This window comes from Hyaena hyaena, unplaced genomic scaffold (genome assembly GCF_003009895.1).
Source record: "Hyaena hyaena isolate Hyena2069 unplaced genomic scaffold, ASM300989v1 scaffold_499, whole genome shotgun sequence".
In the NCBI taxonomy this organism is placed as follows: domain Eukaryota; kingdom Metazoa; phylum Chordata; class Mammalia; order Carnivora; family Hyaenidae; genus Hyaena; species Hyaena hyaena.
This window is the reverse complement of record NW_024081129.1, coordinates 450,287-476,241: the sequence shown is the minus strand read 5'-3', so window position 1 is coordinate 476,241 and position 25,955 is coordinate 450,287. Positions and strand designations below refer to the sequence as shown.

Sequence of the window (25,955 nt, the reverse complement as noted above, 5' to 3'; positions counted from 1 at the left end):
CATTTAAAAAGAAAGAAAAATGAGATAAAGACTTCCAATAAGGGGGGTATGTCACCACATTCTCATCAAACTTCCCTTCCTAGAGTGGAAGGAAACACCGAAGAGGACTCAAATTAGAGAGAAAACCTACAATTTCTGTGAAAACTTGACATGGTACAATCATAAACTGCCAACTCCAAGAGCTGCCAAAATACAGTAGAATTTGTATAAAATCCAGGAAGGACAGTAAAATCCAGAGTACTCAGACCTCTGTTGATCTCACACTGAGCACAGAGCACTCGGACACAGGGTGACTCTCCCCGAGACCCCCATCATTCCATTACGTGCAGGCCACTGGGCACTGAGCCACGTCCCAGATAAAAGTCATCATGGTGTAGCTGGGGCAGCAAAACCCTCTTGGATGACGTCTGGTGCTGATGGGGGCTTGGGGGTGGTGGTGTCCTGGAGCCATACAGACCAGGGTAGATGAGATTTAGGAGTGGATGGGTTTGGGGGGCAAGGAAATGGTAAAGACAGTCTCCCAGGCTTTGTTTGTTTGTGGGTTTTTTCTTGGGGGGGGGGGGGCTTATTTATTTTGAGAGAGAGAGAACAAGTAGGCAAGGGCAGAGAGAGAGAGAGGGAATCCCAAACAGCTTCTGCGCTGTTAGCACAGAGCCGAACAAGGGAATCAAACACACTAACCCGTGAGATCATGACCTGAGCCTTAGGTCCTAACCTGAGCCGAGATCAAGAGTTAGATGCTTAAGAGGCTGAGCCACTCAGGTGCCCCAGCTTTTTCCTTTTTTAATTATTTTTTTTTTCCAAAGATAAGTTCATGTACTGTGTCACTTTTTCAAAGGTCAGTTTTTAAAAATACGTGCAAGCCCCAAGTGAGGGATGCAATGCCGAGGAACGTCAGGGATCCACGGTTTAAATCCTGTATCTTCTCATGATTCACTGGGACCACAAACATACTGCAGATAATTGCAGCATCTGTAAAAAGCTGAGAAACCCTACAACTTGCCGACCACCCAAGGTGATCAACGCAAAGTTTTCAATTCAGGAGCGCACATTCGATTCCAGGCAATAACAGCTCCCTATTCAGGTAAGGCCCGGCTGCGGGCGCAGGGCATCTCGGGACTTGTAGTCCAGCCGGTGGAACTCGCTCTCCCGGCAGGTTCCGCGGCGGCGTCAAGGTTACCACGCGCTGCCCGCAGCGGCTGCGGAGACAAGAGCAGGGTGGATGCTAAGCGGGACTGGGAAGGGTGTTTTGCGCCCACTGAAGGCGGACTTTACTTCAACATCGGGGAGACCGAAACAAAGTGCTTTACTGAGGAGATCCCGGACGAGACCATGGTTATAGGTGCGGATGGAGGGGGAGAGTTTGGAACAAGACCTTGGTCTTGGGGCGGGGGGGGGCGGGAGAGTCAACTCTTCCAGAGCGGGAAGCAGCGGGTCTCGCCGACCCCCACACCACCTCGTGCTCATCTGACCTCCAGGAAACCACCGGACGCAGCTGTATGACACAGCAGCGAGAGGAGTACCAGCCGGCCACCCCGGGGCTCGGCATGTTCGTGGAGGTGAAGGACCCAGAGGACAAGGTGAGCCGGTCCCTTACCCCGCCGAGCCCTCCGCCCTGCGCTTCGGCGCCAGACCAGGCAGGTGCTGGTACTTCCCCTCCTAGTTGTCGCATCTGCTGAACTGCTGAAGACAGTGGGTGTCGTGAGAAGATCCCGGATTTTCGCTCTAGGCCCAAGTTGGGCGGCTGCAGGGCTAGCGGCTCCTCTCAGCCTCTTACCGACCGCCGCGCGACTCCGCCGAGTTCACTGACCTTCCCTGAGCCGGCTTCCTGGTCTGGCAAATGGAAACTCACCTACCATAGAGGTGTGGTTGGTGCCTTAATTGTGGTGCTGACACAACCGAATTTTGTCAGTTCTGATGTTCTGACATCCAGCCTTTAGGGTTTCGCAGGACAGATGTCCATACCCAAACGAAGGAGCAGCTTTTAATTTCGACAGATAAGGATATTAAAACAAAGCAAATCTTTAGTTGTTCCCTTTCGCTTAAAAATGGAGTCACATTGGGGCGCCTGGGTGGCTCAGTCGGTTAAGCGTCTGGCTCCGGCTCAGGTCATGATCTCACGGTTCGTGGGTTCGAACCCCGCATTGGGCTCTGTGCTGACAGCTGGCTCAGAGCCTGGAGCCTGCTTCGGATTCTGTGTCTCCCTCTCCCTCTGACCCTCCCCTACTGACACTGCCTCTCTCTTTCTCAGAAATAAATAAAACGTTAAAAAAAAATTTTTTTAACGGAGTCACACCAAAGGAGTTGAAAGTGCAGGAGTTCTGAATGAAAGAAAGCCCTTCGCAGGATCAGTCACATCCCAGCCTCTTCTCAGACTCTTCACCCTTGCCAGATAAGCTTTTTATTTTTTATTTTAGAGAGAGCGTCCTTGCAAGAGTGGGGGAGGGGCAGAGGCTCCAGAAGGGTTTGATCCCATGACCCTGAGATGATGACCTGAGCGGAAATCAAGAGCCCGATGCTCAATCAACTGAGCCACCGAGGTCCGCTCCATCAGATAAGCTTTTGGCAACTGCTGCTGAGCGGCTCTGGACCTTCCTTTTAGTGTTGTGGGGTGCCTAAGGCTCTGTTTGCTAACTTTTGAGGCACCAAGAGCCTTAGGCCCTGTTTCCTTCCAGCCCCATCCTCCCTGTAACACTCTTGCTGAAGCCCCTTCTCCGTAGGTCATGCTGGCCGGGCAGTATGGCTCTGAGGGCAGGTTCGTTTTCACCTCCCATACCCCCAAGTGAACACCTGATCTGTCCTGTGGTCTCTCTTAGAGTCGGGCTCATGATATAGTGGCCTCCTTTCAGTTTCCCCAAATTGCCATATTGTTTTTTGCCTTCGGGCTTCTGTAGGTGCTATTCCCTCTGGCCAGAACCCACTTTCCCCAGCTGACTCCTAATCATGAATGCTATTCTAAAAAACAGCATCCCCTAACCATCTAGCCTAGGCTAGAGCATCAGTCACGTCAATCTTAACACATAGCCTTTTCCTCAGAAGCATGCCTCACCCTTAGCTGTTGTTCAAGCCCTGCCTCATTTGGTGTCAGACCAGAGGGTCTGTATGCAAGAGTGTGCCTTTCTGGATCACTCTGCTTCTCCTGTGGCAGACAGCAGAGCACCCCCTACACACACACACACACACACACACACACACACACACACGCCAGCTTCAAGTAAGGGCAACGGACCCTACAATCACACACTCTGGTTACTCTCTAGTGGTTCCGCCCAGCCTTCAGTTCAGTCCATTCATACTTTCCATAGGCCAGTCATAACCACACTCACAAATGAGAACATCTCCAAGGCTTGCAGCATCCCTCAGGGGTATCCTAGGGGAGGTTTTGTCTGTCCCAGGGGCTGAGAGCTGGGTCTGTCACAACTTCCCCCTCCTAATAGGGAGTCTCCCTTCATTGACATCCTTGGCCTTGATGATTTGGACTTGACTTTGTCGAGGGTGCCAACCAGTGAGCTTCCTTATGACAGAAAATGTCAGATGCACATGAGCGCTGACTATGTTCCAACAGAGCAATGACCAGAGGGCTGGGTAGAACGTGGGCTAGATCAGGCAGATGTCGTGGGTACACAGATGCCTGGCCACCTACCCCTGTGTGTGCAGGTGAAGGCTGCATTACAGGAGATGCTGAATATGATGGAAATGGTTACTTGGAATCTTGTTTAAGAAAAAGGAAGGAAAGAAAAGAGACAGGAAGGAAGGAAGAGAAAGAGAGAAGGGAGGAAAGAAGAAAGGGAGAAAGAATCTCCTGAAAAAAATAACCAGTGACATCACAAAGAGAGACACAGATTCACTGAAAAATAGTGAATAGAGGTGCCCATCTGACCTCCTGGAAGAACCCAGCAGTCCAGGTGACTAGAATAGCACATGAACCTGACCCGACCCTAGGATGAGGCAGAGGATCCCCACAAGCACTCAGGTTACCCATAAGATGGACTCAAATTGGACTTTTCTGGAAAGGACTCCAGAGTTGGTAAGGCCTTGGGAGTACAAGCTTCCTTCACCCCTTCCATTTTGGGATCAGCCCCGACCCATGCACGAGGGGCTTCACACACCTGTTAATATCTGGTTAGAAACAAAACACTGGAATGAATTGCAGAGTAGGAGGCAATAAATGTTTAGGTCAGAGAGTTTGAAGTTTATAATTCACTCTTAATTCTCCATCTTGGGATAGTTCATCCGTCCGGTATAGCCTGGGGGTGGGAGCACCCTCACCCTCCTCAGCAGCACAGAACCACAAAGAATCCTTCAGCTCCCCGATAAAGTGTCTAGTGGGAAACCCATCCTTTCCCAGGTGCTGGCTGAGAAACCAGTTCAAAGAGGTCCTCTGTCCCCCTGCCAGTAAGCTAGGAAGCCCTCCAGGGTTGGGGGGTTGGGAGCCAGGAAATAGACCAGGCCAGGCCACTTCCCATCAGTGAACAGAAGGGGAATGAGTTGGGGCTGGGTTTCCGGGGCCCACCTACACCAGCTTCTTGGCTTTAAAGAAACTCTTGAGGTGTTGCATCTGCCAGACACCTGTGGCCACGAGGATGAGGGTCTGCAGAATGGACCACCACAGCACCCGCTGGTTGGTGCTCTCGCTGGTCTGCCGGAAGCGCTCCTCTCGCCACTGTGGGAGGGGAGAAGGGAGACGATGTGCGTCCGGAACTGAATTGCACCCCTACCTCCTCTGGGGTAAAGCGGGAAGCACCACTTCCCAGGAGGTGACACATCCCCTGTCCTACCTGTGCCAAGCCCACCCAGCCCCTCACCCTCTGGTATTCCTGCTCCTTCTGGATCAACTCCACCTGCTCCACAAGCTGCTGGATGCGCAGATGCAGCTGGGTCAGCTTGTCCTTGGCTGCAAACTCCGCATAATCATTGGTGTGTTCACCCAACTGCATGTCCAAATGAATGGCCTGGAATGGGGGAACGGAACCAAGGGTGGGAGTCAGGGAGCTTCACCCCACAAACCTGCTGGAAATCTAGCTTCTGCTTCCCAGCCTGGGCCTCACACGCCTACTTGGTGACTGGCCTTGCTCTGGGCGTCCAAACACCGGATCAGGACCCGGCTTGTGTGGAGTTGTATATTCAGAACACCAAGGAGAGGGACAGCATGTGCAGGGGAAAGAGATGTATGACTCGGAGGCAGTTTACTAGAAGTCCTGTATTGGGAGACCACAATGGAGAGGCCCGAAGCAATCAGCAGAACAGCTCTGAATTTCACATTATGAAGCTTGGTCTGTATCCTAGGCATAGCAGGGAGCCGAGGGAGGATTTTAAGTCACAGTAACTTCCTCCCCAGTTCCCCTTTTAGCCTCAAGATCTGTTCCCCATATGCTTACTTCATGTAAAGTCCCAGCCCTACTCATCAGGCACCACCCACTGCACCCTTCTCACTCTAGAGGCAGAGAAATTGAGCCCCTGGGGACCGTGGACCTCCCACCTGCCACACTCACCAGCTTGCCATCGTAGAAGAGGGCGAACCGGATGGATTCAAGGTGGAGGCAGATCTGGTGCTCTCCTGGAGACTGGGAGGTGAAGGTGAAGCTTCCCTGAGGGCCGTACTGCCGGGCTAGAAGGTTCTAGAGGGAGGAGCCTCCAGTGAGCACAGAGAAGTTAGCCATGCACCTGTTTCCAGGAGAACTGTGGGGGTATCCCATGTCTAGATCCCCACAGGCTCAGCGGGACGGCGTGAAAGAAATGGCATCAGTTTGACAGGAAAGTGCAGATCCCCACATTGCCAATACAGAATACAGTTTACAAAGAGCCTGGCCCTCCTTGAGCTATCCTGCCTGTGAGGAGACGGATCCTTCTGTGAGAAATGAAAACTAAAGAGGGCTCAGCATTGACACAGGGGGTCCCGTGGGGGCACGGGGAGGGTGGAAGGCTGCAAGGTGGAAGACCTGCCTCACCTTGTTCTCTGGGTCCTTCACAAACACGAACAAATTGATCCACTGGGGGGAGGGCTGGTACTTTTCCATCGCAGGGTCGTATAGCTCGGTCTTGTAGTTACCTAATGGAGAGGCAAGGGAGATGCAATCCCATCCATAGCCGTGATGGAGTCCCAGTGGTCAGGGGAGGTTCAGGAAGATCTTCAGTCTGAGGAGCCTGACCACGGCCCTTGGCCTCCCCTCTTCTCTCCACCCCCACTTCTCTGCCATCTGATTCAGGCTTACCTTCTAGGCGCCCCCGTCCCCGGCATAGGCAAGAGAGAGGACGCCTTGGCCAGACTGCTATCCGCCCAATTCCCTCCAAGCCCACCCCCCGGCAGGAGAGGGAAGGTGCGGGCCTGAGCTGTGCACGGCGCCCATTTCCCTCCCCAATCAGGACTCTGGGTGCAGAGAAGGCAAGGCCAGGACTGGCCGAGGCGCGCACCTATGACCACGGTACCATCGGGGATCTCCTGTATGAAGCACTTCTCCTCCAGCTCGCGGACCTCGAGGTAGAACGCGCCCCCGTGGCCCAGCAGCGCCAGCAGTTGCCCCAGCAGCAGCGGCAAGGCCATCCCGGTTGCCCGCGCTCTGCCCCATCCCCGCCCGGGGCCAGCCCCGGGCCCAGCTCCTCGAGCCCCGCAGGTCCCCGCCACTTTCCCAGGCGAGTCCTCCGGTCTCCGCGCGGAGCCTGCGGAGACTGCGAACTCGCGCACGGACTACAACTCCCGGGAGTCCTCGCGCGGCCCCGCCCCTGGCGCGTTCCCGCCGACCCACGCTGCTGAGGAGCCACGCGAGACCCCCCACCCAACCTGGGCAGCGCTTGCCGCCGCCCGGCATCTCTTAATCCACGCAGAAACCCGAGGAGGCATAGCTGGTTGGGGTAATAGCCTCAGGGGAGGCGGCTTGCCCTCTGCAACATGCAGGGCAGCCACCCCAGATGTGTGCTGAAAAGATGGGGATAATGGGACATTTATGACCCATTTATGACATTTATGACCTGGGCTTCCACCTAGAAGAGCTAAGGATTGATTAGGGGAGAGAGGGTGACATGGTCACAGGGAATGAGAAGAGAAGCCCTGTGGGGATTAGAGACTGAAGCAGCAATTCAGGAAGGGGAGAGGGAAATGTCGCGGGTTTCGTGGAAGGGGTAGATTTGACTGAAGCCTTGAAGGATGATCAAAATCTCACTAAGCAGTGAGGGACGGGAAAAATTTTAGGCAGGGGGACCTAGGACTGCTTAGCAGCCAGTAGGCCAGTTAAGGAACTGGGGCGGGGGGGAAGTTATAGGAACTTTGAGGGTGAAGGTGCCAAGCCCACTTGAATAGGGGAGCCCTTTATCCAGTGTACTTCCCTCTGCACTAGGAACCAGGAAGCAGTTGTGGGTGAACCTGGAGGGAAAGAAGATAGCAGGAAAGCCACTGGAAAAAGACAGCGGTACACAACCCAAAGGGGTGGGAGAGTGGAGCTAACATGACAAAATGGGAACCCAGAAAAAAACAAATCTAGAGAATTCCAAAGCTCACAATGCCCTATGAGAATAGTATAAACCCAAACATGTCAGTAGAAAGATGTAGTTCAACCCAGGGAGTGGATTGAAGTTTTCCACCTCCTAGTGTGTGGTGGTAAGAGATGCTTATTAGTTTATTCAGCAACATGTGGTGGTGGTAGTGGTGATCCTTTTTTTAATGAGTGTTTTTGAGAGGGGCGCCTGGGTGACTCAATCAGTTAAGTGTTTGACTTCTGCTCAGGTCATGATCTCCCGGTTGGTGAGTTCAAGCCCCATGTCGCGCTCTGTACTAACAGCTCAGTCTGGAGCCTGCTTCAGATTCTGTGTCTCCCTCTCTCTCTGCCCCTCTCCTGCTTGCTCGCTCTTTCTCTCAAAAATAAATAAACATTAAAAGAAGTTTTTTAATAAGTTTTTTGGGGGGTGCAGAGGAGGGAGAAAGGAGAGAGAGAATCTTAAGCAAGCTCCACACCCAGCACAGAGCCCAACATGGAGCTCAATCTCATGACTGTGAGATCATGACCTGAGCAGAAATTAAGTCAGACACTTAACCAACTGAGTCATCCTGGCACCCCTTTAAGTAAGATTTTATTTATTTAAGTAATGTCAACACCCAACATGGTGCTTGAACTCACAACCCTGAGATCAAAAGTGACATGGTCTCCCAACTGAGCCAGCCAGGTGCTCCAATGATTATCCTTTTTGTTCTTTCATGCCAGGCATTGTTGTAATCAGTTTTTTAAATTGATTCTTTTTATGTTTTATTCATTTTCGAGAGACCATAAGCAGGGAAGGGACAGAGAAAGGGGGACAGAGGATCAGAAGCAGGCTCTGCACTTACAGGCTGACAGCAGCAATCCTGATGTGGGGCTCAAACTCATGAACCATGAGATCATGACCTGAGCTGAAGTCGGATGCTCAAATGACAGCCACGCAGGTGTCCCTCTAATCACTTTTTAAGTAAATGAACTGACCTTTTAAAAATTATTAGGCAGACTCTAATGCTGATTCCAGTTTAATAGCTAGGGAAGGAAACAGCAACAAAGTTGTGTAAAAACTTACCCAAGATCACCCAGTTGATAAGTGGCAGGCATTTGCTGACACAAACTCTGTTCCAGGTGTTATGATACCTGTTGGATATGAAAATGAATTAGACCTGTCATCTGCCATCTAAGAGCCTACTGAAAGAAAAGGAGCAATTACAATACAGTGATTTAAGATTGATAATATATTTTAGTTACTTGGAATTGTCCCTTCATTTTAATGGTGTGGTTCGTTGGCAATCCTAGGGGAGTATTTTTTATTTCTTCACTGGGAATAATCATTAAACAAAATGACAGATTCAGATGTTAGTAACAGTCACGCTTTAGAAAGGCCAAATAAACAAAAGCTGTAAAGTATCTATTGGACCTGGGAACTAGTCGTCTACCATGGGAGGTAGATACAGCTGGTAGCAAAGGCAGAAAACAGGACTCAGTTTGGGAGGCAGAGGTGCTGTCCTTGGTCCTGAATCATGATTGTTCTCTGGATTAGTACTACCGTCACCTGGAATAAAGCACTGGCTTTGTTTCGTTTCTAATAAAATTTGTCATCCCTCACAAGCCAATGCTCTTATAAAATACAATTAAAAATGAAACTAATCATGGGTCTGGGCATCACATCAATGTTACACTTCTATTAAAGTTTCTAAAAACTCAAATTCCGTACTTACCTAATTGCAGACCTATAACAAACATAGACCAGTACCAGCCCCCACATCACACTACAAGTAACCACTCTTGTGTGGAAGTGGTCCATTGGTCAGACTACCCACAGGAATTCCCCCGAAGAGTAAATAGTGGAAAATTCTTGCAGCAACATACATGTAAGGAGATAGTGCACCAGTGAGATTTCAAAGCCCAGAATCCAGACATTAAGAAGGGGGAATATGACTGCCCAAGTAGCAAAAGTGTTTTTGTTAAAAATAGAACAACCTATTTCTGACCGATAACAAGGCTAGAAACATAAGAGCAGTGAGCCCACCAGTCTGTGATCCTCCCACTTGACAAAGATCTCATTCCACAATTGCTCCCAAGACCATTGAACCTGGGTGCCATTTGTGAGATTCAAAGAAGACACTGACTACATCTACTTGCTCCATCTGTGATTTACCCAAGACCTCAGAATTTGAGAAGGAGAGTTTAATAGGAGAGATTTATTTGAAGACATATTACAGCATATAAAACTACATAAAGACTTAATTCCCACTCAAACACTGGTAGGTTTGATATGATTCATAATTTAAATCATTTAAAACTTTTTAAAGTTTTTTTTTTTGAGAGAAGGGAGAGAGGCAAAGAGAGAGGGACAAGGGGCATCCGAAGTAGTCTTCACACTGTCAGCTCAGAGCCTGACGTGGGGCTCTACCCCATGAACTTTGAGATCATGACCTGAGCCAAAATCAAGAATTGGATGCTAAACTGACTGAGCCACCCAGGTGTCCCTCTCACAACTCTTATTTAACATTGCATAAGAAGATGTGCAAGAAGGAACTGCAAGAAGGCTAAGGGGAAAAAAAGCCATGAAGATGGGAAAGGAAGAAATAAAACTGACCCTATTTGTAGATGACATGATTGCCAGTATAGAAGAGTCTAAGAAATCCATAGACTCCTTAGAACTAATAAATGAATTCAGCACATTTGTATGACATAAGAGTAACATGTACAAATCAATCACATGTCTACATACTAACAATAAGTATAAGGAAACCAAAATTTAAAACACAATATGATTTATAGTCAGTTCAAAGAAAATGAATTACTCAGGTGAAATCTTAACAAAATATGCATAAAATCTGTGTGCTGAAAATTACAAAATTCTGGTGAAGAAAAAAATCAAAGTAGATGTAAATAAATGCAGACATATCGTGTTCATAGATCAGAACACTCAGCATAGTAAATATAGCAATTCCTTCCAAACTAATACTCAAGTTTAACACAATTCATGTCCAAGTCCCAGCAGGGGAGGGTTTTTTTTTTTTTTTTTTTAATTCTAGGAGAGAGAGAGACAGCGTGAGCAGGGGAGGGTCAGAGAGAGAGGGAGACACAGAATCTGAAACAGGCTGCAGGCTCTGAGCTCTTATCACAGAGCTGATATGGGACTTGAATTCACAAACTATAAGATCATGAGCTGAGCCGAAGTTGGACACTTAACTGACTGAGCCACCTAGGCGCTCCCGAACATAGCCTTTTCAACAAGCAATGCTATAGCTATTTGCCATCCTTTGACACACACACACATGCACACGCACACACACACGCACTCACATAAGACTTGACTTATACCTCATACCTTATTCAAAAATGAACTCAAAATAGAACAAAGATTTAAATATAAAGTATAAAACTATAAAAATATTATCTTTAAAAAATTTTTAATGTTTATTTATTTTTGAGAGACAGAGCATGAGCAAGGGAGGGACAGAGAGAGAGAGAGAGAGAGAGACAGAATCTGAAGCAGGCTTCAGGCTCTGAGCTGTCAGCACAGAGCCTGACGCAGGGCTCAAACACACAAACTGCAAGATCGTGACGTGAGCTGAAGTCAGACACTTAACTGACTGAGCCAGGCACCCCAAAACTATAAAACTTTTAGAAAGAGAGGCTCCTGGGTGGTTCAATCAGTTAAGCATCTGACTCTCTTGGTTTCAGCTCAGGTCATGATCTCACAGTTCATGAGTTCGAGCCCCACATCAGGCTCCACTCTGACAGCGTGAAGCCTGCTTAGAATTCTCTCTCTCTCTCTCTCTGCCCCTCCCCTGCTTCCTTTCTCTCTCAATTAAGTAAGTAAATAAACTTTAAAGAGATTTTTTTAATGTTTACTTATTTTTGAGAGAGAGAGAAAGAGAGAGAGAGAGCATGAGCTGGGGAAAGGCAGAGAGAGAAGGAGACACAGAACCTGAAGAAGACTCCAGGCTCTGAGTTGTCAGCACAGAGCCCGATGTGGGGCTCAAACTCATGGACCATGAGATCTGAGCTGAAGTTGGGCACTTAACTGACTGAGCCACACAAGCGCCCCATAAATAAATAAACTGTAAAAAATAAAAAAAAAACATTTAGAAAGAAAAAGAGAAAGTATTTGGGATCTAGGGGCAGGCAATGAGTTCTTAGACTTGACACCAAAGCACAGTCCATAAAAGGCAAACTTGATAATTTGGATAATTTGACTTTGTCAAAATTTTAAAATTTTGTTCTGCAAAAGACCCTTTTAAGAGAATGAAAAATACTGAGACAAAATGTTTGCAAACCACGTATCTGAGAAAGGACTAATATAGAATACATAAAGATCTTCCAAAAGTCAGAGTACAAAAACAAAGTTGTGACAACAAATGGCGGTGATGATGTAGAAAAATTGGATCCCATATTACTGGTGGGAATGTAAAATGATAAAGCCACTCTGAAAAAAGTTTAGCAGTAGCTTTACAAACTGAGCATTCAACTGCCATATGACCCAGCAAATGCCTGCCCAGAGAAATGAAGATTTACATCATACAAAAATAACTGTTAATGAATGTTTATTGCATCTTAATTTATAATTGCCCAAAACTGGAAATAACCCAGACATCCTTCAACGGTTAAAGAAACTGTGGGACATTATACAATGATTACTACTTAATGGTTACTTTCATTTTCTAAATTTTTTGTGGAAAAGTACACATGATATAAAATTCACTATTAGCTATTTTATTTTATTTTATTTTATTTTATTGACAGAAACAGACTTCATGAGCAGGGGAGAGGGGAAAAGGGAGAAAGAATCTTCAGCAGGCTCCACACTCAGCGCAGAGCCTGACATGGCGCTTGATCTCAAGACCCTGGGATCATGACCTGAGCCAAAGTCAAGAGTCAGGTGCTCAACCGACTGAGCCACCCAGGGGCCTTGCTATCAGATGTTTTAAATTGTTTTAAATGTTTATTTATTTTTGAGAGAGATAGAGAGGGAGACTTCGAATTCCAAGCAGGATCCAGGTTCTGTGCTGTCAGCCCAGAGCCCAACGTGGGGCTCAGACTCATGAACCTGAGCGGAAATTAGACACTTAACCAACTGAGCGCCCTGGCGCCCCTGCTGTCAGCCATTTTAAAGTGTACAGTTCAGTGATATTTTAGGTACATTCATACTGTGAAACCATCACCGCCATCATCTCCAGGACTCCTTTCATCTTGCAAAAACCTAAACTCTCTACAATTTACATTCTCCCCTCTCACCAGCCCTTGGAAATGTCCATTCTACCTTCTGTCTCTATAAAGTTGACTATTCTAGGTACCTCGTTTAAGGAGAATCATACAGTATTCATCTTTTTGTGGATGGCTTATTTCACTTGGCATAATGTCTTTAAGGTTCATTGATTTTGTAGTAATAATTCATTGTATGTATATAGCACATTTTACTATTGCAAATAATGCTGCTGTGAATACAAGTGAAAAAATCTCTCTCTTATCTGTTTTAAATTCTTAGGACCATATATACGCAGAAGTGGAATAGCTGTATCATATAATATTTGTTTTTAATATTTCGAGGAACCACCATACTGTTCCCCACAGCAACTTACCACTTTACATTTCCACCAACAATGGTAATAGTTTCCATTTCTCCATAGCTTCGCCAGCACTTGTTCTTTTATGTTGTTTTGTTGTGCTTTTTTTAATAATACCCATCTTAATGCACGTGAGATGGTATCTCATTCTAGTTTTGACTTCCCTTTCCCAACTAATTAGTGACATTAAAAACATTCTCATATGCTAATTGGCTATTTGTCTGTCTTCTTTGAGAAATATCTTTTCAAGTATTTTGCCAATTTTTGAATTGGATTCTTTGGGGTTTTGTTGTTAAGTTTTAGTAGCTCTCTATGTAATAGTTCTCTATATACTTTGCATATGAATACCTTATCAGATGTATGATTTGCAATTATCGTTTCACATTCTGTGAGTTGCTTTTTAATTCTGCTAATAGTGTCTACTGATTCACAAAATTTTAAAAATTTTTATAAAATCCTATTAATCAATTTTTTTCTTTGCCTGCCTTTGGTGTCACAGCCAAGCAGTCATTGCCAAATCCATTGTGAAGCTTTTGTTCTATGTTTTCTCCTAAGAGTTTCATGGTTTTAGGTCTTATATTTAAGTCTCTGTCCATTTTGAGTTAATTTTTGTATATGGTGTAAGAGTTCAAATTCATTCTTTTGTTTGTGGATATCAAATTTTACAGCACCGCTTGTTGAAAAGACTGCCTTTTCACCACTGAATGGTCCTGACACACTCGCGGAAAATCACTTGACCATATATGTGAGGATTTATTTCTGCCTCTGTTGTATGTGACTCGTAATATCAGGGTCATGAGTTCTACCTCACATTGGGCATGGACACTACTTTAAAAAAAAATTAAAGTTGGAGCTCCTGGATGGCTCAATTGGTTAAGCATCCAATTGTGGCTCAGGTTGTGATCTTGCAGTTTGTGAGTTCAAGCCCCATATCAGGCTCTGAACTGGTGGTACATAGTCTGCTTGGAATTCTCTCTTTCCCTCTCTCTCTGCCCCTTTCCCACTTGTGCTCTCTATGTCTCAAAATAAATAAATAAACCTTAAAAAATTTTTAATAAAAATTTAATTTAATTTAATTTTAATTTTAAACATTAAAATAAAAAAATAGGGGCGCCTGGGTAGTTCTGTCGGTTAAGCACCCAACTCTTGATTTTGGCTCAGGCCATGATGATCTCACAGTTTGTGAGATTGATGCCTGTGTCAGGTTCCGTGCTAAGTATGGAGCCTACTTGGCATTCTTTCTCTCCCTCCGCCCCCCGCCCCCGCCTATGCCCCACTCATGCTCTCTCTGTCTCAAAATAAATGAATAAACATTTAAAAATGAGTAAATAAAAAATTAATAAAATTTAAATAAACAATATTTCTGGATTCCATTGTGTTCCATTAGTCTATATTTTTGTCCTTATGTTAGTACAGTTTGATTATTGTAGCTTTGTAGTAAGTTTGAAACCAAGAAATGCGAGTCCTCATCCAAAGCAATCTACTGATGTAATGCATTCCCTACCAAAATAACAACAGCATTTTTCACAGAGCTGCAACAAACAACCCTGAAATTTTTGTGGAGCCACAAAAGACCTTGAATAGACAAAGCAATTCTTAAAAAGAAAAACAAAACTGGAGACATCACAATTCTGGACTTCAAGTTGTATTACAAAGCTGTAGTCATCAAAACAATATGGTACTGGCACAAAAATAGACATACAGGTCAATGGAACAGAATTGAAAACCCAGAAATAAACCCACAATTATAAGGCCATTCATCTTTGACAAGGATGGAAAGGATATCCAATGAGGAAAAGACAATCTCTTCAACAAACGGTATTGGGAAAACTGGACAGCTACAGGCAAAAGAATGACACTGGACCATTCTCTTACTCCATACACAAAAAATAAATTCAAAATACACTAAAGATCTAAATGTGAGATCCAAAACTGTAATAATCCTAAGGGCACCTAGGTGGCTCAGTCAGTTAAGCATCTCACTTTGGTTCAAGTCATGATCTCACAGTTCATGAGTTTGAGCCCTGTGTCAGGTTCTGTGCAGACAACTCAGAGCTGGAGCCTACTTCAGATTTTGTGTCTCCCTCTTTCACTGCCTCCCCCTCCCTTTGTGTTCTCTCTCTCTCTCTCTCTCTCTCTCTCTCACACACACACACACACACACACACACACACATGCATAAATAACATTAGGGGGAAAAAACCTTTTAAAAAATCTTAGAAGAGAGCATGGGCAGTATATCTCCTGAGGCAAAGAAATTAGAAGTAAACATCAACTATTGGGAATACATCAAAATAAAAATCTTCTGCACAGTTAAACAATCAACAAACTAAAAGACAATATACTAAATGAGAGAAGATATTTGCAAATGGCATATCCAATAAAGGGTTAGTATCCAAAATATATAATACAACTCAACACCCAAATCCCAAACAATCCAATTAAGAAATGGGCAGAAGACATAAAGAGACATTTCTCCAAAGAAGACACAAATGTCCAAAAGGCACATAAAAATATGCTCAGCATAATTCATCATCAGGGAAATGCAAATCAAAACTACAATAAGATGTTGCCTCACACCTGTCAGAATAGCTCAAATCAACAACAAAAGAAACAAATGTCAGCAAGGATGGGGAGAAAATGGAACCCCTTTGCACTGTTGGTAGGAATGCTGACTGAGGCAGACACTGTGGGAAACAGATTGCAGGTTCCTCAAGAAGTTAAAAATAGAACCACCTTATGATTCAGTCATCATGCTACTACATATTTATGTCCCAAATACAAAAACATTAATTCAACGGATACATGCACATCTGTGTTTATTGCAGCATTATTTACAACAGCCAAATTATGGAAGCAGCCTAAGTGTTGATCAGTAGATGAATGGATAAAGGTGTGGTATATATATAATCGAATATTACTCTGCCATAAAAAGAATGAAATCTTGCCATTTGCAATATCATGGATGGAGCTAGAGAGTATAATGCTAAGTGAAATAAGTCAGTCAGAGAAAGACAAATATCATATTATTTCACTCATGTGTAGAATTTAAGAAAGAAAACAAATGAGCAGAGGGAAAAAGAGAAAGACCAAGAAACAGACTCTTAACTATGGAGAACAAACTGATAGTTACTGGAGGGGAGGGGAGTGGGGGGATGGGTGAAATGGGTGATAAGAATTAAGGCTTGCACTTGTGATGAGCACTGAGTAATGTAAAGAATTTTCTTTTTTCCTTTCTTCCTTTCTTTTTTAGTTTATTTAGTTTAGTTTATTTCCTTATATTGAGAGAGAAAGAGAGCGCATGTGCATGAGCAGGGGAGAGACAGAGAGAAAGGGAGACAGAATCCCAAGCAAGCTCCACGTGGTCAGCACTGAGACCAATGCCACGACCCCATGAGATCATGACCTGAGCTGAAATCAAGAGTTGGACACTCAACCAACTGAACCACCCAGGTGTCCCTAAAATGCTTTTAAAATGGTGTAAAATCTTGGGGCACCTGGGTGGCTCAGTTGGTGAAGCGTCTAACTCTTGATTTTGGCCCAAGTCATGATCTCGAGGTTTGTGGGTTCAAGCTCCTTGGCAGACTCTGTGTTTCGGCTTCTGTCTCCCTGTCTCTCTCTCTGCCCCTTCACTGCTTGCACACTCTCTTTCTCTCAAGAATGAACATTTTAAAAATTCTTTTAATGTTTATTTATTTTTGAGAGAGAGAGAAAGAATGCACAAGTGGGGGAAGGGGCAGAGAGAGAGAGGGAGACACAGAATCAGAAACAGGCTCCAGGCTCCAAGCTGTCAGCCCAGAGCCCGATGTGGGGCTGGAACTCATGAACCACAAGATCGTGACCTGAGCTGAAGTCGGATGCTTAACCAACTGAGCTACCCAGACACACCTCTCCCCCAATTTTTTAAAGAAGGTGTTGTTTAATGAGGAAAAAAATAGAAGTATATTATTATAATTTTGCTAAACTAAGCACCAAATAGCCAGAGAGTGTTTTTGGATCACCAACATATTTCTAACATTGAGCATAGAACTTGGCACAAAATGTATCTTCAACCGTAGCGTTTAATAAATGAATAGCTCTAATCACCATTTTTTAGAAGTCTATTTTTTTAGAAGTCATATTTAATTTCCACAAATTTAAAAATTTCCAGTTTTCCTTCTGTAATTTATTTCTAACCTCATCTCATTGTGGTCAGAGAGGTTAATTTGTGTGATAGCTATTTTTAAAAAATATATTGCTTGGAGCACCTGGGTGGCTCAGTCAGTTAAGTATCTGACTCCTGGTTTCAGCTCAGGTCATGGTCTCATGGTTTGAGAGTTTGAGCTCCACATGAGGCTCTGTGCCAGCAGCATGAAGCCTACTTGGGATTCTGTCTCTCCCTCTCTCTGCACCTCCCCACTCTCTCTCTCAAAATAAATAAAAATAAACTTTAAAATCTATTGACTTTGTTTCAATATATTCCTAATATTTCGTCTCCCCTACAAAGTGTCCCATATGCAATTCAGAAGAAAGTGGATTCTTTTGTTGGGTAGAGGGTTTTGTAGGTGTCTATTAGATCTAGTTGGCTTATTGAGTTACTCAAGGTTCCCATTTCAATACTTATCTTTTGTCTTGTGGTTCTATCCATTATTGAAAAAAGGTATTGAAATCTCCACCGATTATCATATAACTATTTCTCCCTTCAATTTTGTCTCTTTTGCTTCATACATTCTGATGGTCTGTTACTAGGTATGTTAATTTTTATAATTGTATCTTTTTGCCGTATGGAAACTTGTATTGACATATAATGTACTTTGTGTCTTGTAACATTTTTTTAAAATTTGAAGTCTATTTTGTCTGATACTAATATAATCTCCCTTGCTCTCTCCTCGTTACTGTTTGGGTGGAATAGCCTTTTCCTATTCTTTCACTTTCAAACCTATTTGTGTCTCTGGATCTAAAGTGAGACACCATATTATTGGGTCATGATTTTTATCCATTTTGCCAATCTTTGTCTTTGGACTGCAGAGTTTAACCATTTAAAGTAACTGATAAATAGGGACTTAACCACTATCATGTAGCTATTTGTTTTCCCTTTACCTTATAGCATTTTTTTGTCCCTCAATTCCTGCATTTACTAGTAAAACATTTAAATTCCTTTAAATTAGTAGTGAAGCAGTTAAATTTAAATTCCTTTCCCACTTTCTTCTATGTATATTTTACAGCTAGTTTCTTTGTGGTTACCATGGGGTTACATTTAACATCCCAAAGTTAAAACACTCTCATTTGAATTTATACCAGTTTACTTTTAATAACATACAAAAACTCTCTGCTCCTTTAAACAGCTAGCTCTGTTCTCACCTTTTTCTGTTCATTGTTGATATAAGCAATATTGCTTCTAAAAAATTCTCTGGTTAAATCTCCAGAGAATTAACTGAGTGAAAAAAGCCTATCTCAAAAGGTTATATACTGCATGATTCCATTTATACATCTTGAAATGACTAAATTATTGAAATGGAGAACACAGATTAGTTGTCTGAAGTTAAGGAGAGGGTGAAAGAGGGGTGCCTGAGTGGCTCAGTTGGTTAAGTGGCTGCCTTCAGCTCAGGTCATGATCTCACAATTCTTAAGTTTGAGGCCCAAATTAGTGTCTTTGCTGTCAATGAGGAGCCTGCTTCAGTTCCTCTGTCTCCCTCTCTACCCCTCCACACACATACGCTCTCTCTCTCTCTCTCTCTCAGAAATAAATCAACATTTAAAAAATTAAAAAAAAAAAAAAAAAGAAGGTCACCTGGGTGGCTCTGTTGGCTGAGCATCCAACTCTTGATTTCAGCTCAGATCATGATCTCATGCCTTGTGAGTTCAAGCCCCACATTGGGCTCTCTGCTATCAGCAAGGAGCCTGCTTCAGATTCTCTGTCTCCCTCTCTCTCTGCCCCTCCCCACTGTCACACACCCTGTCTCAAAAATAAACAAACATTAACCAGAAAAAAGGAGAGGGCAAAAGAATAGGGAAGTGGGTGTGGCTTTAACACACAATGTTAGGGATCCCTGTGGTAATGGAAATGTTCTGTGTCTTGACTGTATCAATGTCAACATCTTGTTTGTGATATTGCATCATACTTGGGCAAGATGTTACAATGGGGGAAATCAGGTAATTGGTACACTGGACCTCTCTGCATTGTTTCTTGCAAGTGCATGTGAATCTATAATTATCTCAACATAAAAAGTTTAGTTTTAGGGGCACCTGGGTGGCTCAGTTGGCTGAGCGCCCAACATCGGCTCAGGTCATGATCTTACGGTTTGTGGGTTCGAGCCCGGGGTCGGGCTCTGTGCTGACAGCTCAGAGCCTGGAGCCTGCTTCAGATTCTGTCTCTCTCTCTCTCTCTCTGGCCCTCCCTTGTTCATGCTGTCTCACTCTCTCTCAGAAATGAATAAAAATATTATTAAAAAAAACATAAAAAGTTTAATTTTACAGGGGCACCTGGGTGGCTCTGTCGGTTGAGTGCCTTACTTCAGCTCAGGTCATAATCTCACAGTTCGGGGGTTCAAGCCCCGTGTCAGGCTCTGTGCTGACAACTCAGAGCCTGGAGCCTGCCTCAGATTCTGTGTCTCCCTCTCTCTCTGCCACTCCCCTGCTCTTGCTCTGTCTCTCTCTCAAGAATAAATAAACATTAACAAAATTTTTAAAAAAGTTTAATTTTACAAATACCAGAAACTATTATTATAAAATGTTATTGTTTATTAATTCTGTAATCATTTGTTAATTCACTGCCCCTTCCCCACTCATGATCTCAAAAGCAAATAAAAATTAAAACATAAACAAAAACAAAAATCTTGAGAACATTTGACCAGAGTGTGGAGAAGAAGCTTTAGGACTCACTGCTGGTGAGACTGAAATTGGTATGAAGTTTGAAAGGACAATTTTGTGACCTCATCAAAAGACTATAATGCTTTTTAGAAAATGAACGAGAGTATTTATTGCAGGATTATGTAAGAGTAAATAATAGGAGAAAAGAAATCTTAACCACTTTCATCTGAGGAATGGTTTTAAAATAAGGTACTGTATGAACAAAGATTATGTTATATTGTTAAGAAAAAGGAGGTCAAGACTTCCGCCGAGGGGGAAATGTCAACAGATGCTCACTAAACTTCCCTCCACAGGGTCAAACGAAATAACAGAGAAGCCTAAGTAGAGAGAAAACCTCCAACTTCTATGAAATCTTGACTAGGCACACAGTCATAAACTGCTGCCATAATACCCTAGTCTATGGATAAAATCCAGGAAGTACGCGAAGGGCAGACTCAGACCTCTGTTGATCTCACACGGAGCGTAGAGCCCTCCAAAACGGGCGGCTCTGGCCCAAGACCCCCAATATGGCGGGACCCTGGGCCACCTTCAGAGAGAAGTCATCAGAGCCGCGCTGGGCAGCAAAGCCCGCGTGGATGATGTCAGGCGCTGATGAGGGTGCGAGGGGCATACCTGGGACCATACAGACCAGAGTAGACCAGATTTACGAGTGGACGGGTTTCAGGCGGCAAAGAAGCGGTAAAGGGAAACTTCAGATTTTTTTAAAAATTTTTTTTCAAAGATAAGTGGGTGCACTGTTTGTGTCACTTTTTAAACTTCAGTTTTTAAAAAGAGAAGCAAGCCCAGAGTGTGGGATGCAATGCCGAGGAAAGTCAGGGATCCTCGGTTTCAATCCTCTATCTGCTCGTTATTTACTGCGATCTCAAACAAACTGCGTTACTTGCAGCATCTGTAAAAATGTGATAAAAGTAAGTAGTCGCCCGGCCGCCAGGGCAATTGACAAAAAAAAGGTTTCAATTCTTGGGCGGCAATTAAGAGGAAGGCAGAAGCTGCTCCCCAATCAGGTACTGCCTCGCCGCGGTCGCGGGGTATCTCGGGACTTGTAGTCCAGCAAGTCGAACTCGCTGTCCCGGCAGGCCCCGCGGCGGCGGCAAGGCTACGTGGCGCCGCCGGCTGCGACTGCGCCGGCAGGTGGAACAAGATGGCTGCGGAACAGGGCGTGAGGGTCGTCGGGCCCCGGCCCGGAGGGGGACTGGGCAGGGTGATTCGGGCCCTCGTGCTGCTTCTGTGTTTTGTGGCCCGCGGAGGCGCGCTTTACTTCCACATCGGGGAGACCGAAAAGAAGTGCTTTATTGAGGAGATCCCGGACGAGACCATGGTTATAGGTGCGGATGGAGGGGGAGAGTTTGGAACAAGACCTTGGTCTTGGGGCGGGGGGTGCGGGAGAGTCAACTCTTCCAGAGCGGGAAGCAGCGGGTCTCGCCGCGTGCTGGCATGGGCCGACCCCACGCCACCTCGCGTTCGTCAGATCAGGACTCGCCCCACTTCCCTCCAGGAAACTACCGGACGCAGCTGTATGACAAGCAGCGAGAGGAGTACCAGCCGGCCACCCCGGGGCTCGGCATGTTCGTGGAGGTGAAGGACCCAGAGGACAAGGTGAGCCGGTCCCTTACCCCGCCGAGCCCTCCGCCCTGCGCTTCGGCGCCAGACCAGGCAGGTGCTGGTACTTCCCCTCCTAGTTGTCGCATCTGCTGAACTGCTGAAGACAGTGGGTGTCGTGAGAAGATCCCGGATTTTCGCTCTAGGCCCAAGTTGGGCGGCTGCAGGGCTAGCGGCTCCTCTCAGCCTCTTACCGACCGCCGCGCGACTCCGCCGAGTTCACTGACCTTCCCTGAGCCGGCTTCCTGGTCTGGCAAATGGAAACTCACCTACCATAGAGGTGTGGTTGGTGCCTTAATTGTGGTGCTGGCAGTCACCGAATTTTGTCAGCTCTGATGTTCTGACATCCAGACTTTAGGGTTTCGCAGGACAGAGTCCGTACCCAAACGAAGGAACAGCTTTTAATTTCAACAAATGAGGATATTAAAGCAAAGGAAAAAAAATCTTTGGTTGTCACGTTTCATTAAAACACACACACACACACACACACACACACACACACACAAAAGAGTTGAAGTGGCAGGAGCTCTGAATAAAGAGCCCTTTCCAACCGCAGGCCCACGTCAGCTTCAGTTTATATTCTTCACCCCTGCCCCCAAAAGTTTTCAGACAAGTTTTGGCAACTACTCCTGGGCAGCTCTGGACCTTTTAGGGTTGTGGGGTGCCTGAAGCTCTGTTTGCTAACTTTCTGTTTCCTTCCAGCCCCATCCCCTCTGTAACTTTCACTGAAAGCTTTTCTCCCCAGGTCATCCTGGCCCGGCAGTATGGCTCTGAAGGCAGGTTCACTTTCACCTCCCATACCCCCGGCGAACACCAGATCTGTCTTCACTCCAATTCCACCAAGTTCTCCCTTTTTGCTGGAGGCATGCTGGTGAGTGCACGCACACGGGCGTTAGAGCTTTCAACCTCTACACCCTGGTCGGGACTGGAGACTGGTGGTGCGCCGGGTGTGAGATGAGTGCATTGGATTTTGTGTCCCCTAATAATTTTGGGTTTCCATGGAACATCCAGGCACGGTCCCTCAGCTGCTTGTATGTGCCTTGGTCCAAGTGTCCGCCAAGTTTACTCATGCCCGTTTGCCTCGAGCCCCATAGGGCTGGACACTGTGGAGGCCTCAGTCAGCACTGGACAAAGTGTACCAGTGAAGGAAGGTAGGGCAACTCGCTGTCAGTCCCTGGCAGAGCAACAGAGCAGGGCTGCCTGATTTCTTCTTGTCCTCCTTGTCTGTCCCCAGAGAGTTCACCTGGACATCCAGGTGGGTGAACACACCAACGACTATGCAGAAATTGCCGCCAAAGACAAGTTGAGTGAGTTGCAGCTACGGGTGAGACAGCTGGTGGAGCAAGTGGAGCAGATCCAGAAAGAGCAGAACTATCAGCGGGTATGTGGTTGGGCCAAGAGCTCCCAGGTGAGCTTCTTTCCAAAAGCCTTCCCGTGGCTCAGCCAGGAGGGGCACATGTGTGCGAGTCATTGTGAAACCCAAGGGACTGAACCGTCAGTGCTGCTTTGCAAGTCTAAACGCCGGGATGGGTATCACTAACTCGGGTCAGTAACCAAGGAGACAGGCTCTTGAGAGGCCATCATTGCTCTAAATCCCAGTTACACATACACAGTGACAGAGCAGGCACTGATACGAATCCCTGGGATATAATTTTCGTGGCTCCGGGTGCTTTTGGAGCCAGCTATTTTTTTTTTTAATGTTTTATTTTATTTTTGAGAGAGAGAGAGAGACAGCATGAGCAGGGGAGAGTCAAAGAGAGAGGGAGACCCAGAATCTGAAGCAGGCTCCAGGCTCTGAACTAGCTGTCAGCACAGAGTCCGACGCGGGGCTCAAACCCACAAACCTCAAGATCATGACCTGAGCCAAAGTTGGACATTCAACTGACTGAGCCACCCAGGCACCCCCAGAACCAGCTATTTCAAACTCCCTCATGTCCAGGAGCCAGGCTGGTCCCATGAATGAGTCTGTGACCATAAAGACTGTTACACATCTAGTCATCAGTGACCTCGGTTAATTGCCAAACCAGGGCAGCCTTGCAAATAGATATGCCGGCCCTGGCTTCGAGAAGAGAGCTAGAAGTCCAAGTGCTTTGATGTGAATTTTTCCTGGGTTTTAAATATTGGCAAAACACACGTATGTGCCCACAGCCAGCCCCTGGACCAGCAGTTGGCAACTTGTGCCCACAGTCCTCAAGGAGCAGCTGGGGAAGTCCTGGGCAGAGAGCTTAGAGCCAGTGCACTCCTGAGTCTGTAGGGCACTCTGTGACTGATGGGGTGACAGTGTAGCTACTTCGCCTCCACCCCAGGCTCCAGGAGAGGACCGGGGGAGGGCTGTACCTGACACGTGAGCAGACAGAGGTGGCTTTGTTTGTTTGAAGTAGGCTGCATGCCCACTGTGGGGCTTCAGCTCACAACCCCGAGAGTTGCATGCTCCACCAGCAGAGCCAGCCACGTGCCCCCAAGCAGACAGACTTACATGAGTGGGTTCCTGGAGATCATCTGGCTGGGGAGGTTGAGCACAGTCCCCAGGTGGGGTGTCCCTGGCTCTTTGCAGGCACTTGACTGGAACTTGGGCAAACTTGACAAAGAACCCGGGTTCTGGAGCAGCCTCTGCAAAGGGAAACCAGCGGTTAGAGTGGCGCCAAGTGGCACCCGGCAAAGTTAAGCTCCTCTTCCGCTCTCCCCTCCCACAGTGGCGAGAGGAGCGCTTCCGGCAGACCAGCGAGAGCACCAACCAGCGGGTGCTGTGGTGGTCCATTCTGCAGACCCTCATCCTCGTGGCCATCGGCGTCTGGCAGATGCGACACCTCAAGAGTTTCTTTGAAGCGAAGAAGCTGGTGTAGCCATCGCAGGCCTCACATGCCATCCTTCCTCCCAGGCTGGGGAAGAAAGGGCCTCCTGGAACTGATTTCTCTCTGGCAGGAGGACTGGTTCCGAGCCATGGATTTCTGGAGGGCAAGGGGCTACAGGCACCCCAGGCACAAGCTTAGGGCAGGAGCCTGGCTGGCTACTACTGAGCAGGTGGCAGGGTGATGCCTGCCCCCTCCCCTGGGCTCTAAGCCCTTTGCAGTAATCACCCAGGGTCTGGTGAAGCCCCTGGGAGCTCCACTGGCACCTCAGAATCACAGTGTTACTGATCAGGGATGTGAGGCTGTTGTCTGGGGTGGCTGGGGGGGGAGGGGAACGGGTGGGCAAGCCAGTCTTTTTTCTGTCTTCCTTTGCTAACTTTGGATTTTGAGCAGGTTGGGGTGTGGCTGTGACTCCCTGCCACCCTGGGAACCTCACTCTCACCTCCTTGGGCCTAGACCCAGAATGCTGATCTGGGGGTGTGTGTCACGGAGGGTGGGGTGGAAGGGGTTGCAGTGTGGGAAAGTAGCCCTGAGGTTGACCTCCGCTTCTCAACATGATTGTCCTTTGGGGGGGCTTGAGGAACTGAGGTCAGGCCAAGCAGAGGCCTTGGTGCTGGTTGGGGATGGGGCCTGCGAAGTCTTAGTTACTGATTTCATTTTCAACAAGTCTAGGTTTGTTACATTGGTTTCCCAATAAAAAAAAAAAAAAAAAAAAAAAAGCTTGTCCCGCGTAAAGTTACTGTGCTATCAGCGGCCGTAGCACTGAGATGCTCAGGGAACGTCTGTTCTTCCCACTATGCAAAGCACTTCACATCCCAAGATGAGTACCCGCCTGTGAGCTTCCTTCTTTCCCTCCTCTCTGTATCCCCCTGCGACAGGGGATAGTAGGTTTGCCCAGGAGCATAAAACAAGCGAGTAGTGGGGTTGGTGCCTGCTACCGCTGGCACTGCGGGCTTGGGAAGGACAGAAATCCCCGGGCTGGCAGGGATGAGGATGTGGATGGTCTTAAACAAAGGTATGGGATTTCAGCAAGGACCTTGAAGGAGAAGGATTGGGGTGTGCGAAGGCAGGGCAGGGGTGGTGGGAAGCACTGGCAGGTGGCTGGTACGGAGGTGGACGGGCACTGTTTCCGCTGGAGTTCAGGGAGGGGGATCGAGGAAGCTGTTAAGGGAGGTTGGTTAGAGTTAGAAGAGACTCGCATGTTACCCAGTGTGTGACACAGTTTGGGGTAGAAGAACCGAAGATAAACTTGAGGAAGGTGAATCCAGCACCGTGTGTGAGAAAGAGACAGGCTGGGGAGACCAGGCTGTGACTACTGGAACTAACAGGATGTGGTCTGACCTCATACTGCCTCCTAGACCTCTCCCACAGTGCACACAAACCTGTTTAGAACAGCCTTAGAGTTACAGAGAATCGTGATGTTAGTTTCCCCTATTATTAATGTCATGTACCAGTACGTTCAAATTAATGAAACAGTATTGATAACATTATTTAAGTTTTCTCTTTTTTTTTTAATGTTTTATTTATTTTTAGGAGAGAGAGAGAGAGACAGCGTGAGCAAGGGAGGGTCAGAGAGAGAGGGAGTCCCAGACTGAAACAGGCTCCAGGCTCTGAAC

The 25,955-nt window shown here is 46.4% G+C and overlaps 2 protein-coding genes across 4 annotated transcripts; one reads left to right on the top strand and one right to left on the bottom strand.

Annotated features, from left to right (window-relative positions):
• Nucleotides 1–4,167: 4,167 nt before the first annotated feature.
• LOC120246963 (transmembrane emp24 domain-containing protein 9-like) lies at nucleotides 4,168–24,057 on the bottom strand. 3 transcript variants are annotated; one of them, XM_039254626.1, is made up of 6 exons: nucleotides 23,967–24,057; nucleotides 8,536–8,603; nucleotides 5,949–6,049; nucleotides 5,493–5,618; nucleotides 4,806–4,952; nucleotides 4,168–4,663 (listed from the first exon to the last, which is right to left on the bottom strand). In XM_039254626.1, the coding sequence occupies exons 1-6, from the start codon at nucleotides 23,987–23,989 to the stop codon at nucleotides 4,514–4,516; spliced, it is 615 nt and encodes a 204-aa protein (XP_039110557.1). In that variant the 5' UTR covers nucleotides 23,990–24,057; the 3' UTR covers nucleotides 4,168–4,513. The 3 variants fall into 3 exon arrangements, with proteins under 3 accessions (XP_039110557.1, XP_039110558.1, XP_039110556.1); XM_039254627.1 differs by lacking the exon at nucleotides 23,967–24,057 and adding an exon at nucleotides 18,813–18,839; XM_039254625.1 differs by lacking the exons at nucleotides 8,536–8,603; nucleotides 23,967–24,057 and adding an exon at nucleotides 6,412–6,676.
• On the top strand, nucleotides 21,001–25,038 carry TMED9 (transmembrane p24 trafficking protein 9). The gene is made up of 5 exons (XM_039254623.1): nucleotides 21,001–21,216; nucleotides 21,387–21,487; nucleotides 22,236–22,361; nucleotides 22,725–22,871; nucleotides 24,184–25,038. Exons 1-5 carry the CDS (start codon nucleotides 21,033–21,035, stop codon nucleotides 24,331–24,333), a joined length of 708 nt encoding a protein of 235 aa, XP_039110554.1. The 5' UTR covers nucleotides 21,001–21,032; the 3' UTR covers nucleotides 24,334–25,038.
• Nucleotides 25,039–25,955: the final 917 nt, after the last annotated feature.